The 21636-nt window shown below is 37.5% G+C and overlaps 1 protein-coding gene across 2 annotated transcripts in view; it reads left to right on the top strand.

Annotated features, from left to right (window-relative positions):
• The first annotated feature begins 480 nt into the window (after positions 1-480).
• The window catches only part of LOC145788585 (uncharacterized), a 39969-nt gene continuing 18813 nt past the window's right edge, over positions 481-21636 (top strand). Inside the window, exons 1-9 of one of the 2 annotated variants that reach the window (XM_082910960.1) lie at positions 481-905; positions 2507-3166; positions 3753-3956; positions 4070-4381; positions 10713-10837; positions 11353-12552; positions 20165-20306; positions 20404-20569; positions 20759-20922. In XM_082910960.1, coding sequence (XP_082767086.1) covers positions 732-905; positions 2507-3166; positions 3753-3956; positions 4070-4381; positions 10713-10837; positions 11353-12552; positions 20165-20306; positions 20404-20569; positions 20759-20922 — 3147 coding nt within the window. In that variant the 5' untranslated portion in view covers positions 481-731. Of the gene's footprint in view, positions 906-2506; positions 3167-3752; positions 3957-4069; positions 4382-10712; positions 10838-11352; positions 12553-20158; positions 20307-20403; positions 20570-20758; positions 20923-21636 lie in introns of both variants that reach the window. The other variant, XM_082910961.1, reaches the window with a different exon arrangement.

Below are 21636 nucleotides of genomic sequence, written 5' to 3'. Positions count from 1 at the left end.
TTTAGTTTTCAATGAATTTTTTTTAATATTCTAAGCAATTTTTTATTTTTATTTTTTAAACAGACCTAATATAAATACACTTAAAAATTATAATATTTGTGAAAAAAATATTTAAAAAATTTACTAAATATCAAAAATACAATAAAAAATATAAAAATTGAGTACATTTTTCAAATTTTTGTGTATTTATTAATTTTAAAAATATTTTTTCACAAATATTTACTATTTAGATACATCTAAGTAAGGTGTATAAAAAAAGTAAAAAAAATGTTTAAAATTTTTAAAATATTCACTAAAAACAAAAAATATAAAAGATAAAAAACTCAATTCTAAAAAATTAAATTAAAAAAATTGAAACCAAACCGAATATTATTTACTCAAAACAGTTTTTGAGTTTCAAAATTAATATTTTAAAATTTGAACAAAATTTATTGTTAAAAAAAAAGAAGAAGCTATAAGAAAAGGAGGGAAATAATTATTTGGTGACCTTTTTCTAAGTTGTTCCGTCCGGTTCGTCCGACCTCCATCTCAGTATTTCTTCGTCCTTAACTCTCTCTCTGTCTCTAGCTTTCAATGTGTTTGAATTTGGGATCAGAATACTACTTTCTCTCTCAAGAACAATCGGCGAACACAAGAATTGGGGATTTCTAGAACTTGATTTGAAGGGGGAGAGAGAGAGAGAGAGTGATCAATTTCAATTCGAAAGTTGGAAAGTCTCTGCAGATCTTCCAATGGCGGTCGACACGAACTTCGCCTCACTGTTCGAGAAGCTGAAGCTGGAAGATCCATGGCTTCCGCCTAGACCTTGGGAATCGATTCCTTCCGAGAGTGGTTTCTCTCACTCCAACAATTCAACCTCTCAGTCTTCTCTCTCTACACCTCTTTACGACACTCCCATTGTCTCTGTAAGTAGTTCAGTATTATTTTGATTCTTCTGCTTCAATTCTTTTACAATTCAATTCTTTTGATCTATATGTAGTAATGTGTGTGTGTGTTGGGGGGGGGGGGGCGGTAAAACATGGAAATGCAAGTAAATTATTGGTCATTGTCGGGGAAAGTTCCATCAAGTTCTCTGATTCTGCACATGTTATCGATTCTCTCACAATTTGGTTCACTTTTTGTATGAATGCTATGCAGCTTATTCATATCTCTCCATTCATCTATATATACATATATTTGTGTGTGTGTGTGTAAAACCTAGAAATTTAAGGTGAATTAACAGTCAATGTGGGGAAAATACCATGAAGCTCTGGTTTTGAAAGATTTTATTCAGTACTATATTATGTTTAAAAAAAAAACTGAAAATCCAGCTTCATACAGTTCCATTCACTTTGAAGAAAGATTTGATTTTGTTTTTCCAGTTGTAATTTCTGTGATTATGTGATTTTGAAGTTCATTTAAGCCTTGATAGAGTTGTTTCTGAGTTATTAGTAGATACATAAGTAATCCCAATGCCAATCATTGGAAGGCGAATGCACGGGTGCTCAGGTACTTGTGGTATATCAAGTTGTACTAGGGGGCTACATGGTGGTTGTGCTTTGATATTTTTTTTTTTTGATAAATAATCAAACTTTATTGAGAGAGCATTAAGATGATGCAAAAGAATACAAAAAAAGCCCAGGAACGGGGAAAACACTAACAACACCTAACCAATAACAGCATCTAAGAAATCTAAGAAAACAAACAAATCCGGAACCGCCCTCCTTTCCAACCAACTATACAAAACTATTAATAAACAGCTCTCTAGCCAAGACTTGTGCTTTGATTTTTTTTTAGTATTATTATATATATATATATATCTGAATTTCCTTTGGAATTATATGTTTGTGGGCAACTCACCATCTCAACCCTTGTGAGCTTTATAGTCCACCAGTATGTTTGAATTTTGAAATATGGCCTTCTTCTGAAATCACAACAATGATTATGGGTTTGTTTGGTTGTAGGTTTTGCCTTATTGCTTGAATTTCTCTATTGTGTATTAGTGAATTCAAAATAACTGGATTTGTAGATGAAGTAATTCAAATTATTGTACGTGCCGACTTAGACAGATCTTGAATCTTCTCACTTTTGATTAGGTAATTCTATGTTTAAAAAGAAATTACGAATTTAACTTTTCATAAAAGCAATAATATTTGTAGATTTTGGAGTTGATTCATTGTTGCACTGGAAGGACATCTAATTGTCTAATTCTTAAGTGGGATTATTTTAAAATGGACTAATTCTTTTTTTGGGACAACTAAAAGGTCCAATTCAGTGGCAGTATTTTTGTAAGATCTAGCTAGTATTAACTCTTGAAATAGTGAAGTCCACATTGTTTTGGTCATTGCTAGTACTATAAAGGACAAAGTTCCTACACCACCATTGCACTTGACAAAATAATTCCAGATGATTTTCTTTTTTCTTCTTCTCTACTGGTTTTCTCTTTAACTTGTCACTGTTCCATTCATATTTATTGTGGTACTTAGTTCTGTTCGTATCTCATTCTAGCTTGTTTTTTTGGTTGCAGGAGGCAAGTTTGGTGAGATTGGCAATGAATGCACTGCAAGGTATAGAATCAGCTCTCATAACCATTGAAAATCTCTGTGCAGCATTCTGTTCTGATCCAGCTGACAGAACATTCCATCGAATTCCCAGTTTATGGAAACGGTCGTCAAGCACTCTTGCTTTGGGAAAGATACTCAAATCCATAGGCCGCTCGGGTTGTGTAGTCTTTATTCTCCATAAATTTGTGGATCATTTTAAAAATTTTAATTTTGATGAAAGTTTGAGTTGCAGTAAACTTATGAATTCAGAAGCAGAGGAAAATCATAATGATCGCAAGGGTGAAGGGGGAGAACACCACCCATACAGTCTTGTTAATCAGGCATTTTCTGTTGCTGTGCAGAAGGTTTTAGAAGGTTACATATGCACACTGGATACACTTTTTGCATCAGTGGGTTTAAGACGTTCATCAAAGACTGTTGAAGTTACCCTATTGGAGGTTTACCTCCACACAAAGGAATTGAGAAGTCAGATTGAAGCTATTGGAAATATCTGCAATATTCATAATATAGCTCTTTGCTTTTCAGTATCCTCTTTTGAGGGTTTAATTGCCAAAGCAAATTTAGAGTTTCATAAGTTCCCAAGAGGTGGAGATCTGCTCACTTATTTGTATACACAACTACGGGTCAGAAACTCACCATTATTAAATTTTTTTGTTGTTTCTTCCACTTTCTTTATCTACTGTTGATGATTCAATTAGTCACTTTATTGTGCTTTTCAACTTATTATTTTATGTTTTCATTGCTAGCTTTATGTTAATAATCATTTCATGTCAATATCCTTCATGCAATGTGGATTGTTCACTCGTAAACTTCATGTTTGCTAAAATCTTCTCCTTCCTTCTAGGTAGCAGAAATATATAGGTGAGAGCAATAACCAAGTGGACAAAATCTACAATGTTATAATGTTGTCTCGCTTCGAGGACATCTGGACATGCATTTGTGAGAGTCAAAAGCTATGCTGTTACCTTTCCATCTTTGTAAATAAAAAAAAGGACAAGTATGTACATATTGCGTGATGGCACAGATATAATATTCTTGACCTCAAGAATACTAATTTTTCTCCGGTGATTGAAAATTTGTGTTAGTGGAACTTTTATATTGATCTCTTAAAGGCTGTATCTGATGTTTATAGCTTTTGATTATATATGTTCCTTTCTGTAACATTTTTGAGGTTCCGCTAATCTGTGTTTTTGACATTTAACTTTGTAGGTTGCTGATCCTGCCCACACTGCTCTCCTCAAGTTTCTCTTTCTCTGTTCATGCGAACCATATTGTGAATTTATTAGATCATGGATTTACAAAGCCAAGATTAGTGATCCTTATAAAGAATTTGTAATGGAATATGTCGAAAATACACCTTATCCACCTGGTAAAGCTGGAAGCTTTAGTGACATCCGATTAGCTACTATTAGGGTAATGCTATCAATTGTATTTTCACTTTCCAATCCAGAGGTTGTTTTCTGTGTAATTTACTTTTAGCTTCCCCCTCAGGATTTCCCTCACAATCTTGAAATTTTCCGTGTCAGGAGCGAGATGGAGTTGCTGTTCCTTGTTTTCTGAAAGATTTCTCAATTCCTCTTGTAAGAGCTGGTCAGCAGCTTCAAGTACTAATGAAGTTGCTTGAATTATGTAGTCATATTGGCACCGTAAATCATACTTATGAGGATATCCTTCCCTGCTGGAGTGGTTTCTCAAGTGATCATCCATATTATGCATCTCCATTGACTTTTAATCAAGGAAGCATAGAAGCTATGGTACTTGCAAGGAACGATTATTACAAAAGGATGCTGGAAAAACTTGACACCATTTTAACAAAGTTAGAAATCAGATATCAACAGGTATTTGCATCATAAGGGTCCACTGTTCTTCAATGTTTATTGTTTTTTCTGATTTTTATATTAATTAATAGTAAAATATGTGCTTACTTCCAGGAAGCAGTTACTTTTTTATTGTTTGTCTCTTTATGTTACTGTGCTGCTTACTTTTTTATTAATAGTAATTAATTGTAAAATATGTGCTTACTTTTTTATTGTTTGTTCTGTGTAGTAGTTTTGAGTTTGGTATTTTTGTATTTTCTTTTTTCTCTTTTTGGTTTTTTCCATCTCTCTTGTTAGAGGATGCCTTATCCTCTTTTTTCTTGGCCTTGAGCCTTAATATATCTTTGTTTGTTCCTGATCAAAAAAAATGTCACTGTGCTGCTTGATAAAGTTAAATTACCATTTTTTTGTAATAATCTATAGCACTGGGAAACATGGTGTTTGCATGAAGTTGTAATTCTGTACTCTTCAGTTATGTTATGTGCTTATGTCTGCAATGCTTTAATCAATATTCATTGTTCACTGTGGCCCTATTTGCTGCAGTGGTTGGAAACAGATTAGATTTTTGTTTTGAGCAGAAGCTGTTAAATTGTTTGGTGCAATGCTGTGTAATTATGAATTTGAGCAATAGAGTAGTGTTTGTTAGAGTTAGTTGTAAAGTAGCCTTTTGCTGTGTAATTGTCCTTTTTGCCCTTATAATTTGTGAAGTAGTGGAAATTGTTTTTTTTTTTCCCTCCAGATTTTAATTTTTTAGAAGTCCTTCCATACACAAAAGTTAATGGGTATGTTTGGTTTGAGTTTTAGAGATGAATTTTAGAAAAAAAATTTCCAAAAAATTGTTTGGTTTGAGATTTTTCTCAAAAAATTTTCAAAATCACTTTCTCTCTCTTACACATCAATCAATCACTTTTTCTCTCTCCTCTCTCCTTCTCAATCACTTTTTCTCTCACACACATCTACTCAATTACAACAAAATATCAAATCATCCCAAACTTCCAAACTCTAAAACTACTTTCAAAATATACAACCAAACAAACCAAAAAAATTTCTAAAACAACTCTCCCAAATTTTTTTCAAAAACAACTCTCCCAAAAACAAGCCAAACAAGCCCAATAAATCTAGTACCCGTATCGGTACAATTCATACTTCATTTAAGTATTAAAACCCTATAAAACACATAATTTGATTTCCAATAAATTTCTCCTAAATTGGATGAAAACACCAGCTTCAAGATTCCAAGGCCTCATTCTACAAAACGGCTTAAAAACAACGCCCAATTAGTACACATTAATGTGTGTTTGGGAGGGGAAAGATTGGATACACACCTAACCTTTGGCATAGTGCGCAAAGTGGTTGACCTGTGACTTGAATCCATAACTTTAAAGTTATTGGGTGAAGGTTTTTACCATTGAACTGATGGCATAGTGCACAAAACGGCATATTTTTTAAAATTATTTTCATGTACAGTATAGTTGAAAGAACCCAAAAATGAGGGTTATGCATATATAATATAATACACGTATTTAAGTTGCAGCAAATGGCACCTATCATCTTATGGTAGATGGCTTTGGGTATTCTGTAGGTTTGGGTTGTGCTTTTGGGGCATACCAAGTAGTAGTTGGAAGGGGATCTCTGTGCAATTTTTCAGATTGTGGGAGGATAAGGAAGTTTGATGGTGGATTATGTGTGGAAGGAGGACGACATTTTTTTGGGATATCTTGCTTTTAGAGAAGTAGGCAATGTTGGGAGGTTGAGTAGGTGGGTGTTTTGATGCAAGGACAACCCAATATTTTTGTGCAAGGGTAAAGTGGTGGGCTTAGGAATAGAACAGGGGAATAAGGATAGAGTTTGTAAATCCATGGTTGTCAACCGTTTATTCGGATTTTGAAAATTGAAGCTCTGCATACATATTTTAAATAAAGAACTCTAGCCAATCAGAGAAGTACATGAGAGAAATAAGAACCCTACTCCAAAAGGGTTGTTTGATCCACACCCAAAATTTTAGAAGAGTTTCACTCTCACCTTTAACTAATAGGTTTGTGTTGTAGAAAGGGACCCTCTACATAGATATACATGATAGGAAACCCTCAAGATATGAAAAAAGATATAATGACAGAAATTCCAGCAAAACAGATAGTCTCTCAACAAACAATATGTTTGGACTGCAGCCCGAGTCTACAACAGTAGGTAATGGGAATATTTTATTTTATATTATAAATAAAATTAGCCAACTTTTTTGAACAACACTGTTGACCAACTTGGGGTAAAGCTCTATGTTAAGATTGATGTATTATTGATTGATGTGTATTGATTTATATTACAATGATTCATGATTCCTATATATAGAAGAGAGGATGTGGGAAGAGAATAGGCGAGTGTGTAGTAGGTATGGAGTAGGTGAGGAGTAGGTGGAGAGTAGGTGAAGTAGGTGAGTGTGTAGTAGGTGGTAGTGGTAGGTGTGTAGTAGGTGAATTTTAACAGCCCCCCGCAAACTCAAGGGGGATAGGAACTAACCAACTTGAGTTTGGAGAGAGTAACAAAATAAGAAAATACATAAAAATAAAAGAGGATAGGAGACACTGTATGGTCGTGTCAGACCATTGGTGAAGACACTGGATGGTGGTGTCATAACGTTGTAGAGGACACTGTATGGGGGTGTCATAACGTTGTAGAGGACACTGTATGGTGGTGTCATAACGGTGTAGAGGACACTGGATGGCGGTGTCAGACCGATGTAGAAGACAGTTTATGGGGTTATGTCGGACCGTTGTAGCAGACAATGTTGTGACAGTTGTTGTGACAGTTTACAGAGTCTTGCTGGACCCTTGTAGAAACTAATCGGAATCAATGTCGGGACAGTTTACAGAGTCTTGTCGGACCCATGAAGGAGCTAACCGGAATCAATGTCGGGACAGTTTACAGAGTCTTGTCGGACCCATGAAGGAGCTAACCGGAATCAATGTCGGGACAGTTTACAGAGTCTTGTCGGACCCCTAAAAAGTCGCATCCTCAAAAGGTGTGCCCAATCGGTCAAAAAAAGACGTGCCATCAAAAGCGTGCCCAATCCATAAAAAGGCGTGCCATCAAAAGGCGCGCCCACTTCATCAAAAGTCGTGCCCGACAGAAAGCGTCGAGCCATCAAAAGGCGCGCCAGACACGCGGCGATGCACGTGACCGACAGAGCGCGTGTTGGCCTCTTCGTCATGGTCTTTATAAACCGAAGCGGAGGCTGAGGCTTGGAAGCATAACAAACCAGTTGAAACCTCTGTCTTCTCGGAGAGTCTGCATTTTCGGAGAGCTTGTCTCTAAGAACTGCAAATCTTGAAACACTCTGTAACCAACCCTGTCTGACAGTACCAATCGGTAATCGCTGCGTTTCTGAAACACTTAGCAACCCAAAAACATGGCCTCTTCTTCCCGTTCAGCTATCCAGAATATGGCCTCTTCTTCCCGTAGTCTGCTCACTCTCTTTCCCGATCTCAACGAGTCAACAGGAGAGATAACTGGTGCGGTGGCCCGTGAATCTCAACCAAACACCTCTGGTTTTGCTCCGTTGAACTTTCCGATGCGGTCGGTGGAGCAAAAAATGGCAGTGCAAACGGATATTGAAGCCAATCAGTATACATTGAAGTCATGTGTGGAAACCATGACTGCGGTCACAAATTTGTCGCACCGGCTGCAGAGTAGGACAAATGAGGTGCAGCAGTTAAACGTCCAACTGGCTCTGCTCCAGCGCATGTATAAGGATGCGCGAGCAGAGATAAGTGTGCTAAAGGCGGAAAATAAGGAGCTGAAGCGGAAGGCCACCGTGATGTTCCGATTTGGAGATCTGCCATATGCTGCAGTGGAGGAGCAGCGGGGAGTGAACGTGCTCGGTGGCGTGGGAAACACGGAGGCAGCATAGGCAAGGGCCTCCCAGGACGGAGGCAAGAAGAAAAGACCGGCGGAATAGGCGAAGAAGTGAGGTCGATTGGTGGCCGGCTGCAGAAAAGAAAACAAAGCTGTTGGTGTTGTGTTTTTTTTTTTTTTGTTTTTTTTTGTTTGTTTTTGTTTTTTTTTTTTTTTTGTGAAAAATTGTGATCGGGGTGGATCCCGGAGATGAATAAAATATGGTTTGGTGTGCAAAGCTATAGGGTATGAATGGAATTGGAAAAAGATTAAAAATAATGTGAAAGAAAAATAAAGAAAAAATAAGAAAAATATATTTGAAATCAAAAATGAAAGATGGGGGAAATAAGGAAAGTGGTTTGGAGAAAATAAATAAAAATAATGGAGTTGGAAATCAAACGGAGGAGAGATGATGATGTTTTTTATTTTTTTTGTTTTTTTTTTAATTTTTTTTGTTTTTGTTTTTATTTTTTTTGTTTTTGTTTTTGTTTTTTTTTTAATATAATATAATAATAATAAAAAAAATATATATATATATATATATAATAAAGAAAGTGGGGAACAACATGATGGATATGGGTATAGATGTAATAAAGGAATGAAAAGAAAGAAATAAATAAAGAAAGAAAAGAAGAAAAGAAAATGGGTTTGGACTATGTGCTGCTGTGTGTGTCCCCTCCATGTGCTGTCTCCTTCAGTCATCAGACGAAATGGTGGGAAAGGTGACAAAGTGGGGGATGTCTTTGAGTGGAGAGAAAATAATAAGAATTAGTATTATTATTATAAAATAAATAAAAAGTGGCTAGAGATATGGGGAAGCTCCCATGCTTCCTGTTGAGGTCGGCAGGTTGTTTTTTTTTTTTTTTTGTTTTTTTTTTTTTTGGATCGCACTTTTTTTTTTTTAGACCACTTGTTTGACGAAGGGAATGAGTGAAGTTTGTTGAGGTGGACACCACAACCTTCCCCAGAAACACCAGAAATTCTAAGAAGAGCTTCAATGTGATTGTACCACCGAGATGCATTCACGAATTCAGATGGTGGAGGTTTTGAAAGAGCTGCGTGCAGAGTGATATCATCCTTTGAGGCTTGATATCCTGTGATGTAACTCCGTGTCAGGAGGTACGCATCGAGCGTCTTGAGGCCAGATTGTGAGTTAACACCAGAAAATGAGACTGCCATTGCAAGATAATGATGTAGTTTCTTTCAAAACCGTGAGCAGAGACCGAAGGAAGTGAGAGAGCCGCCGTCAGTGAGCTGAGCAACTGAGAGGAGAGAAAATGAGAGTGAAGAGAAATTGGGAAGTTTCAACTGGGATGGGCCGAGAACAGAGGAAGCTTCAAGGAAGAAAATTGGTGGTGAAATAGAAGAAATTTCAAGGTATGTGTAGAAAATTATAGCGGATTAGGTTGAGGTCCGGCGGGCAGCTAAGGTGAGGTTGCCGCCCGCCGGGGAAGCGAAAATATTAGGTTCTAAACCTGCTCTGATACCATGTTATGATTGATGTATTATTGATTGATGTGTGTTGATTTATATTACAATGATTCATAATTCCTATATATAGAAGAGAGGATGTGGGAAGAGAATAGGCGAGTGTGTAGTAGGTATGGAGTAGGTGAGGAGTAGGTGGAGAGTAGGTGAAGTAGGTGAGTGTGTAGTAGGTGGTAGTGGTAGATGTGTAGTAGGTGAATTTTAACACTCTAAAAGTAGGAAATTCTAACCAAAACAGTAACTAATGAAATATCAAAATTCCCCAAAATAATTTTTTTTAGCAAACATGATTTTCTAAACGTCTATAAAGACTTATAATCCTAATTAAGGATCTAAAAAGTACTAACGAAGGACAAGAAACAAAAGACCTATTTATATATAAAAATAGGAACAAAAGACCCATAACCAACCAAGCAGCCGTAACTGAAAAATTACCAAATATCACTAAGCTAAAAGCTAGTGAGTAGTGACTTCTATACATGTTTTCTCCTTTTAGTTCCTGCGCCATTTATATAATGTGCCGAGCATAGAAGAGAGATAGGATGCTATGAGAGGGTTAAACTCTGAAAAAGGAACTTTCAAAAGCCTGTGGTGCTTTAATGGGAATTAGAGAATCTTTGTTTTCCTTGGAAATGGATTTGGTAGGTTTCATTCTAAGGAGTCTTTTTCTTTTTTACGAAAAAATTATTTTATTTGTTTGTTTGTGGAATGCAAGTCAATGAGAAGATTCTCACCATTGATAATTTGATTTGGAGGTGAAATGTGCTAGTTAATTTGAGTTGTTTGTCCAACTAGAAACGGGAATTGGAAGAATGGCTGTTTTTGTATTATGTTTGTAGAATGACAGCAAAAGTCCGTTTCATTGTCAAGCAATAATTATTTCTAACGGCTAACCTAATCTTTAGCAAGTTTTGTTGCTAGCATTTGTCTGATTTCTGAGCGTCCGTTTAATTTCTTGCTGTATATGCTTTCCCAGGTAGTTGCAGATGACAGTGTACCAGTCTTTGTAAATAACAATGGAGGGAATCTGAACAACCCAATTTCATTTATGAAGGATGGCAGTTTCATTTTTCCTTCAACAGATAAAACAGATTTGGATGTGTAAGCTCTCTCTCTCTCCCCTCGTGCACACATATGCATGTTTTGTAATATTTGTTTCACTTGCATATTTGAAGTTTGCCCACTCATTCAAAATCAATATTGTGGAGAGCCTGAAATGCATTTTTGGGCACCTTTCCTAACAACTTAAGCTTTTGAACTGGTGTTGATCTAACATGGTATCGGCGCTCAAGTTGGGGGAGGTCTTGTGTTCAAGTTGCTCTGTTTGCGTTTGTTCCCTATTTGCTTTATGTTACTCTCTATGTTTGGATGATTGCATCTCCATGTGCGAGACAGAGTTGCACTTGAGGGAGGGTGTTGTTGGAGAGTTTGTTACGCATTGTTGGGTCCCTTTATTTGAGCTTTCAGATTTGTGGTGATCTAACAAGCAAATGCTGCTAATAACTTAGTATTCATTGACATTGCTGTATTTGTTTCCTTCACCCATTTGTTTAGCCTCCTATAGGTATTTTCTATGCTTCTCGCTTCTTCATGATTTGAATTTTCTTGATTACCAGGGCTTTTAACACTATGGAGTCTGAGGCTTCTAGCACGACAGATGAGTTCTCTTATGTGGAGGATCAGTTGGAATCATCAGAATGTTCATCTTTAAATGGCTCTGAAGAGAAAAATGAGTCTGTGCAGTTGATTCAGCTTCCTAATAGTTTGGTTGTATTTGAACAAAATTATTTATCTGCTTTAAACTTATTGTCAAGAACTTCCATTCATAATTTATCTCAAAAACCTTCCGAAAGGGACACGTCAAACCACATTGAAGCTGATTCATGTGAAATTTATGAAAGAACAGATCTAGATGACCATTCTGTACATCCTTGTCGTAGAGAAACAAATTTGAGTGAGAATCCTGTGTGTCTGGATTCCGGGAAGCCAAACTGGTCATGGTTATCTGAAACTCAATACACAGAGAGTCAGTTTGATACAGGCTTGCTGTTTAGTGGCCTTGTGAAAAATCCTTTTTTTGTTGACAGAAGGCCTAGACATGACACAAGGTCCCATCCTTCTGAGCATGGGTTAAAGGCTAGTACTAGAAACACAGGAGTCTTGAAGGAGGGTGCACCATATTTGAGCAATATGATTCTCACTGAAAACTCTTTAGCAGAGGAAACCAATGATAACGGTCAACTTCCAAATAGAACTTGTGCTTCATCCAGTTCATTTACTTTGCAACCATTGAAGCTCAATTACCATTCCAATCTTCTCAGTATGAACCCATTATTGTCAAAAAATGAGCTGATGAGTAGGCGTGGAGAGAGATGGTGCAGAGACCGTACAGAACCTTTTCCTTGCTTTGATTTTTCGTCTGTAAAAGACCCATATAAGGTATATGTGGAAAACTTAGTTCCCAGTCCCAGATGTCAATTTGAAGCTGACCCTATGATTTTCAAGAACTCCAATGCTTCTGCTGCAACTTGTAAGAGCAATCACCACAATAAAGAAGGCTATGATGGTCATGAGATCTTGATCGATAAGACTGAGTTTGCTCATGTTAATTTGACTTTGGAATCAAAGAATGACAAGAAAGAAGATGTGATTCTAGAAAATGTTTCTGGTGGAAGTGGTTGGCAGAGTATGCTCAGTTGTTCAGATAATGCCCACAATTTTAGTTCCAGAGATCACAGGAACAGTTTGGCTGCTCTATTTGAGATGCCACTTGATTTTGTTATTGAGAAATGCCTCTTGCAAGAAATATTGCTTCAGTATCCTTATACTTTGTTCTAGAGACAGCCAATATTTATTAATCATATAACCTGTGCTTACCTGTTCTATTTACTAATTTAGTTTATAAATTTGTAAGTTCTCTCCTTGGTGTCATTCCTGATGCAAACTTCAATATATGCTTGGTGTCATTCCTGATGAAAATCTACGCATGAATTGCCCTGTGAGAAGCAGACCACTAAAATATATGACTGCCTAGTATTTTGGAACAAACTGTAATTACGCAAAAGTATAATTATGTACTAGCAAGCATTTCCATTTGTGGGTTTTTACTATATTTGACACTTCGTATGAAGGGCCAATATTGGAATGTAGAGGTTTTCAAAGTAGTACCATTATTTCCATTTGTGGGTTTTTACTATATTTGACACTTTGCATGAAGCGCCTATTGGAATGTAGAGGTTTTCAAAGTAGTACCGAACCTTATTGCATGTACTCAAAGTAGTAAAAACAAACTTGGATGGCTTTGCTCGATATCAATGATTGTGGGGAGCTCTTTAATTATTCTGGTTGATTTATGGTAGGGTGAGGTTGAGCCGTTGAGGAGGATGTTGTTCATAAAATGGGTAATAGTGACTATACTTTAAATGTTTACGATACATATAAGTTGAGATGTTAATGGATATACTATGTAATCTAGACTTAGGTACGAGTATTAGGTGGTTGTGCGGGTGCATGTCCAAACATCAGACCTTCATAAACCTAAATCTTAGGATATTCGGATTGTTAGCATATTATATTATTATTTGGATTATTAGTTTGTAATTATTCTATGCCTTAGGGCTGCCTTGTAATTATTAATCTTCATTAATATAAATAGGGGATGATATCCTAATCATTCCCGATTACTCTCTAAAATCATCATAGTATCAGAGCCAAACCCTAACACCTAAATCCATCTACCCATACTGTTCCTATTCACCACCGGAGCTACCAGCCACCACCGGAGCCAGTTCCTCTCTCTCTGTTGGCTCAAGCTAACTCCACCTAGAGGGGCTTCGGCTCAAGCCGAGAAGGACCCACGTAGTTTTGGGTGGGTTGATGCCTGTCTAGGGTTTCGGCTCACCCTTGTTGGTCGAACTCAGCAACAAAGATCACTTTAGGGTTCGGAACTTACCTGGGTTGGTCATCTGTCGGTATCGACTGCTCTTGGTAGCCCCTCTGCCTCAGTCGACTTCCCCTATGCCGTCGTCTCCTGAACAACTTCAGTCGTCACTCGTCACTTTGTCAATTCGTCGCTCGTCTTCAGTCATCTCTAGTATCACCTCTGTTTGGTCTTACCTCTCATATATGTCGTGTAGTGCCTCTGTTTGATTTTAAACACAGTACACTTTATGTTTTCTTAATTTTGTTATGCCTTTATAGTGGTCATTGTGTCTTTTCTTCCACCACCACCACCTTCTGGGTTTGTGATTGCCACTAGTTTTGTTGCGGGTTTGGTAGTATAGTATCCATGGCAGATTTCACCAGTGTGTCCACTACCTCTCAAACACCTAGGAGTGAGAGTTCCATTATACCTACTACCATGCTTGATAACTCCAACCCTAGTCTGAAAATCACCACCTCTCTATTTAATGGTCAGAACTATCTAATATGGTCTCAGAGTTTGACTATATTTTTGAAGAGTAGAGGGAAGATGGGGTATGTTGATGGCAGAATATAGGCACCTAGTACCACTGACTCGGGTTATGACCAATGGGAGATTACCAATTCTTTGATTATGGGTTGGCTTATTCATTCGATGGTTCTAGAAATTGTTGAGAGCTACTTGTCTATGGAGACTGCTCAGGATGTTTGGGATGTTGTGGCTGCCACATATTCCCGCAAAGGGAATTTCTCACAGGCATTTGAGGTGCACCGCTCTATTGAGAGCTCTATTCAAGGGGAGCAAACTGTTCTTCAGTACTTCACCTTCCTCACCAATGGCTGGAAACGCCTTGATCACCTGCAGGACTATAAGCCTGTTTGCACTGCTAATTCTGTCGGGTACAGGAAGTTAATCGCACAGGAATGGGTTTTTAAATTTCTGACTGGCCTAAATGTGGAGTATGATCAGGTTAGGAGTCGAGTTCTAGGTATGGACACTCTTCCTTCACTTCAGGAGGCATTTGCCTATGTACAAAATAAGGAGAGTCGCCGGTCTATTATGATGTCCCTTGTCTTCTGACCGCTTAGCATTACTGTCTACCCCTCGAAATGGCCTCAGCCTGACTCCCATCCCTCCGTCTGCCGCCAAGGAGTCTGTATTCTGTGATTATTGTAAGAAGCCGCGGCATACTCGTGAGACGTGTTGAAAGTTTCATGGGACTCCATTTGGGGGTCGAGGTGATCAGTCTGGTTCTAGAGGAGGTCGGTCAGGCCCGTCTAGAGGACGTGGCTCCTATCCCGGGGCTCATCAGTCTAGTGCCGTTGATACACTTGATTCTAATTTTGCTTCTGTTGGCTTGGCTTCTGATGATCTCTCTAGTATGGTTACTCAGGAGCTTGGGGATGTTCTGCGTCAATTGTTGGACCGCCGGTCTTCTACTGCTCTCAGTACATCTTCCTCATCATTTGCCCGCTCAGGTAACTTAGCCTCTTTTCCTTGTGTTTTCCTATCTCATAAGGTCTTGGATTATTGATTCCAGTGCCTCAGATCATATGTCTGGCTCCTCTGATCTTTTCTCTGCCTATAAGCCCTCTTCAGGTCAGGACAAAGTTAGGATTGCAGATGGTACTGTTTCTTCCATTTCTGGGAAAGGTTTAGTCCACGTCACTCCTACCATACCTCTATCTTCTGTTCTCCATGTTTCCAATTTTTCTGTTAATCTGTTATCCTTGAGTCATCTTACTCAGGATTTGAATTGTAGTGTGATGTTTTTTCCTAATCATTGTCTTTTTCAGGACCTTGTCACGAGGAGGACGATTGGCAGTAGTAATGCAAAAAATGGTTTTTACTTCCTAGATCAACCGGACAAGCTTGCTTATTCTTCCACCACGAGTCCTACTACCCCAGATGATTTATGGTTGTGGCATCGGTGTCTTGGGCATCCTTCTTTTTATTTACTTAAGCATTTATTTCCATCTGGTTTCGCAAATAATAACGTGTCTGAGTTTCTTTGTGAGTCTTGTCAACTTGGAAAACAACACAGAGTTTCTTTTGCTTCCAGTTTTAATAAAAGTTTAGTTCCTTTTTCATTAATACATTCTGATGTTTGGGGTCCCTCTCGTGTTATGTCTGTGAAAAAGTCATCGATGGTTTGTTACATTTATTGATGATTTTTCTTGTACTACTTGGGTGTATCTCATGAAATACAAGAGTGAGGTTTTCTATGTGTTTTGCAATTTTCATAAGATGATTTGTATTCAGTTTGGGGCCACTGTCAAACGATTCCGTTTTGATAATGGGGGGGAATACATCGATTCTGAGCTAGGACAATATTTTTTTACTCATGGCATTATCCATTAGACCTCTTGCACCAATACCCCTCAACAAAATGGGGTGGCAGAACGCAATAATCGCCATCTTCTTGACATGGCTCGGTGTATGTGTTTTTCTATGAGTGTGCGTTGGTCCTATTGGGGCGACGCTGTTCTCGCTGCTGCACATCTTATTAATCGTCTTCCTACTCAGGTCTTGCAAAAACAAGCTCCTCTTCAAGTCCTCCTAGGTTCCCAGTCATTGTTTTCTATTCCTCCCAAAATATTTGGTTGTGTCTGTTTTGTTTATAATCACTCTCATACTCGTGGTAAGCTAGACCCTCACTCCCTCAATGTGTTTTCCTTGGTTACTCTCCTACTCAAAAAGGGTATACGTGTTACCACCCTTCTTCTCGTAAGTGGTTTGTGTCCATGGATGTTACTTTCTTTGAGTCTCAGTCCTATTTCTTGTTTTCTCCGGTGTCACAGTCCTCCCTTGTGGGGGAGCCTTGGTGTGAAATGAGTCCTGTGATTCCTATGGTGGAACCAGTTGTTCTTGCACCAATCTCTTCTACTGGGACTACAGACCCAATGTCACCAAGGACAAGGATAGGGAAGGGCAAGTTTATGTCCAGGACAAAGACAGATAGAAAGTTAACTGGATACAAGGGACCACTTCTGCTCCTCCACTGCCATCTCCTGCTTTTAATGAGAGCCTAGGTAACTTTAAATCTCGAGTCTATTGATCTTGATGTTCCAATTGCCAAGAGAAAGGGAGTGAGATCTTGTACTCAACATCCTATCTCACATTTTGTGTCCTACTCTCATTTGTCATCCTCATACAGAGCGTTTGTGTCAAATATTTCCTCTGTTAGCATTCCTAACCATTTTCAGGATGCTCTTGCTACCTCTGAGTGGAAACTTGCCATGATTGAGGAAATGAAAGCACTTAGGAAGAATGGCACTTGAAAATTGACTGAGATACCTACGGGCAAACGACCTGTGGGATGCAAATGGGTGTATACTGTGAAACACAAAGCAGATAGTTCTATTGAGCGTTACAAGGCAAGACTTGTGGCAAAAGGGTTCACTCAGACATATGGCATTGACTCTCAGGAGACCTTTGCACCCGTGGCTAAGATGAATTCAGTCAGAGTACTTCTCTCTCTAGCAGCTAATCTAGATTGGCCATTTTATCAATTTGATGTCAAGAATGTCTTTTTCCATTGTGACCTCGAAGAAGAGGTATATATGGACATTCCTCCTGGTTTTGAGGATCATCAGACAGAAGGCAAAGTATGCAGGCTTCGGAAGTCATTATATGGTCGCAAACAGTCTCTAAGGGCTTGGTTTGAGAGATTTATTCAGGCTATGCTTAAATATGACTTCAAACAGAGTCAGGCAGATCACACCTTGTTTGTGAAACATTCCTCACGTGGTAAGACTACAACACTTATTGTTTATGTAGATAACATAGTTTTTACAGGCAATGATAGTGAGGAAATACTTCTGTTGAAGAAATATTTATCCGGTGAGTTTGAAATCAAAGACTTGGGAAGCTTGAAGTATTTTATGGGAATTGAAGTTGCTCGCTTCAAGGATGAGATATTTATCTCACAGAGAAAATGTGCTTGACTTGTTGAAAGAAACTGGAATGCTTGGCTGCAAGGCATGCGACAGTCCACTGGAACCCAATCAGAAATTGGGGGATGATGAAGGAGAAGAAGCTGTTCATAGGGGGAGCTATCAACGATTAGTGGGTAAGTTCATTTATCTATCTCACTCCCATCCTGATATTGTTGTTACTGTCAGTGTGGTTAGCCAGTTATGCATGCTTCTCATCAGATTCACTTCGAGGCTGTCATGAGAATCTTGAGGTACTTGAAGTCTGTTCCTGGTAAGGGTCTATATTTTTCAAAGTATGATCATCCTCGTGTGGAAGCCTATACAGATGCTGACTGGGCTGGATCAGTAACTGATAGGAGATCGATTTCAGGGTATTGCACCTTTGTTAGAGGCAACCTAGTTACTTGGAGGAGTAAAAAATAGAATGTGGTTGTTAGGTCAAGTGCAGAAGTTGAGTTTAGAGTTATGGCACAAGGGGTGTGTGAGCTTTTATGGATCAAGTTATTGTTGAGTGATCTAGGTATTGATCAGACAGACTCCATGCGGTTATACTGTGATAATAAGACCGTTATCAACATCACTCACAATTCGGTTCGATATGACAGGACAAAGCATGTTGAGATTGATTGCCACTTCATTAAGGAGAAACTCACTAGTGGCACCATTTGTACTTCTTTTGTGCAGTCTAGTGAACAACTTGCTGACATTCTCACCAAGGGAGTTGGGAATAAGCCATTTCATGACATATTAGGCAAGCTAGGCATGAGAGATATTTTCGCACCAGCTTGAGGGGGAGTGTTAGCATATTATATTATTATTTGGGTTATTAGTTTGTAATTATTCTATGCCTATCCTAATCATTCCTTAATTTGATTACTCTCTAAAATCATCAGGGATATGTACCCAAATGCTAGATATTCGTATGGTGACATGTCATGGACACATATATCTTACATATTGTATAATATTCTTAGATAAGATAGTAGTAAATTACGTAGAAATGTACTTCAAATTAAATAAGATTTAGGAAAAATATGAAATTTCTCTCTCATCCATGTAAGATGTTGGAAATGTTTCATATTAGCAAATTGAGTTTCTTCTTCTTCATACATTGTAAAAAAATTAGAGGATCCAAGTGTCTAAATTGGGTAAAAGCGTCAGACACATCCCACAAGCTTACTCTTTCATATTCAGTGGACATGGGTACTTGGGGGAAATAGAAGAATCCATGTAACAAAGTACTCTGTCAATATATACAATTTAATAGCAGATTTGGACCTGTTCCTAGAATATATATTCCACAATTATAAAGAATGCATATTCTGATTATGTTGAGAGATGATTCTTGTGAGGCAGATTCAATTAAAGTGGTGCAGATGTGTTGCCATTTCCAGAAAAGAAGAGTACAGGATCAGTGTTATAGTGGATGGAATGTCTTTTGATGGACAGGGACACTATATCTAGTGAGGCATGCAACACATTTGGGAATGTTAATTCCCATTTGAAAGTTCCTAGTTGGTCTAGTTTGGTTTGTTTTTGTTTTCTTAAAAGAAAATTGAATATTACTCGCAATGAATTCAATTATTGGGGTGGAAAAATATAGAGGTTTTTTGGCATACTTAAATATGGATAGAAGGAATTTTGTCAACAACAATGCATCCGCTAAAATAATGCTTAATGCTCAAATTTTCAGGTGGAGAGCAACTGATAATGCACATGTATGGTTGCAAAAATATGTGTTTACAATGCTTCTTTTGAAAAATAATGCTCTTATAGATAGCTTCAAACTTTTGAAAATGAACAAATTGACAAATAGTGTTGAAAAACATATAATAGTGCTGATAATATCAATAATAAAAACTAAATAAGCATATCTCCATTATGACTAGGGATTATATCTGGACTCTGGGTCATTGCATTACAAATAACTTTGACAATGAATTTTAGTTTCATTGAGTTCCTCTGGCTAATGTTTTATGATTTATCTCTTCATGATTAGGATTATTATGATTTATGTCTTCATAATTAGGATTCTCGTTGGGGTAGTCATAAATATTGACATGCTTCAAAAAGCCTTCCTATGGTTGGGTTTTTGGGTGGAGAGTGAAAATGACGAAAAGCATCACCTGATTGATTTTTGATTATATAAAGTTTCAAACTAATAAAGAGACCAATGAATTCAAAACGCAAATCTTGATGAATACAAATAAAATTGTTTTGGTTGTCTTTGTTTCCTCTTCCAACTGTTTGATTTGGAATAGACAAATATGAGTTGTAACTGATTTTTACAAGCAAGCATCTTTTAAAATGCCTGTCTCATTCTTGGAGCCTGGATATTGGTCAGCCCTCTTGAAAAATGAGGTGCAAGAAATCCAGAAGATCCTATTGGGGTGAATATGCATCTCAACTATGTGGCCTAGTAGTAGTTTTGCTTTGTCCTTTTCTTTTCAGCCAAAATCATACCTCAAAATTTATTTGTAGTTGAGAAGTGGTTTCTGATGTTCAATTTATTCCAGTTTGAAGTGCAATCAATTGATGCCAGTTATGCCTTTTTCTTAACAGTACCAGATATCGGTATGTAAGTAAGTTGACTATTAAATTACTCGAAGAAGGATTTGATTTGCAAGAACATTTGCTGGCATTGCGTCGATACCATTTTATGGAGTTAGCAGACTGGGCAGATTTGTTTATAATGTCTCTTTGGCATCATGTATGTTTGACTAGCCACTTTAATGTGTTATGTCTTTAGTTATTTGGTTTGCTAAAACTGTGGTTCCTTCTGATCTTGTTTCTTATCTTGAAACCAGAAATGGTATGTAACAGAGGCAGAACGGAAAGTATCAGAAATTCAGGGGTTACTTGAGATGTCAGTTCAGAGGTCTTCATGTGAAAGAGACCATTATAAGGATCGGTTATTTGTGTACATGAAGGGTAACGGGAATGGCATGATGCCTTTATCGACATCAACAATAGGTAAATCTTTTAAATTTGGAATGTTAGGCTTGGTGTATTTCTTTTAAACTTGGAATGTTTGACTTGGAATGTTGCAATAACTCCCTTTGTTTGTGTGTTTGCTTTCCCTTGCTGTATTTCTTTTCCTCCTTTTTAAACTTGGAATGTTTGGCTTGGTGTGTAACATTCATTTTGTTGTGAATATGGCAGGAGTCGATTCGTTTGATTTTTTAGGGTTGGGTTACAGAGTAGATTGGCCTGTCAGTATTGTTTTGACCCCAGGCGCATTGAAAATATATGCTCAGATATTCAGTTTTCTAATTCGAGTCAAGCTGGCTGTTTTCTCGTTAACTGACGTATGGTGCTCATTGAAGGTATGGATATATATAAGTGTATGTAGTATATCTAAACACTCATGTCACATGCATACAATGTGTATGCTATATGTATATAACAAAATATTTGTGCTGAGTGTCAAATTAAAACAGTAAAACCTGATTGTCAATGACAACTACTTTTATGAGCTCTTACTGGGATGAAAAATCATAGTTGGTTCTTTGTTACTGTGGTCTGTAGTTAGATTATTTTGTTAAATCTTTCTCACAAGAATAATGGGTAATTATATTTGCATAAATGCTTCCGAGTAATTGACTGGTGCCTTCTTTTCTTTGCCTATTCCTTTGTCTCTTTATCTTTATCTGTTTTGTGTGTGTGTGTGTCAGGTAATGGTACTAACGAATGACTGTTTGGTTAGTCTACAATGTTCTAGCCCTGGTCAAAAGATGATGCACTGCAAGTTAGTTGTTTGTCTCTTCCCCTGCACTGTGCACCGAGTTCTGGAACTGCATCAATGCTTACTTGCATCCCATGACCATTTTTCTTGTTTGTATTGTTTCCATTCAAGTTTGCTAGATTAAAATTCAAAACTCAGGTGTTTTTGGAGTTCAAAGAAGCATTTTTATATGTCTACTTTATTTCAATGATCTCGGAGTTGGATTTACTTTGTTGTGTTTACTAGCAACTAGTCAAATAATGATATAATGCCAATTAATTTTTAGTTTCTATTTTAAATTTTATGCCAATTAATT

Source organism: Camellia sinensis, unplaced genomic scaffold, assembly GCF_055761805.1.
Source record: "Camellia sinensis isolate YWXY unplaced genomic scaffold, ASM5576180v1 Unanchor1, whole genome shotgun sequence".
Lineage (NCBI taxonomy): Eukaryota > Viridiplantae > Streptophyta > Magnoliopsida > Ericales > Theaceae > Camellia > Camellia sinensis.
This window is presented reverse-complemented; position numbering and strand designations above follow the sequence as displayed.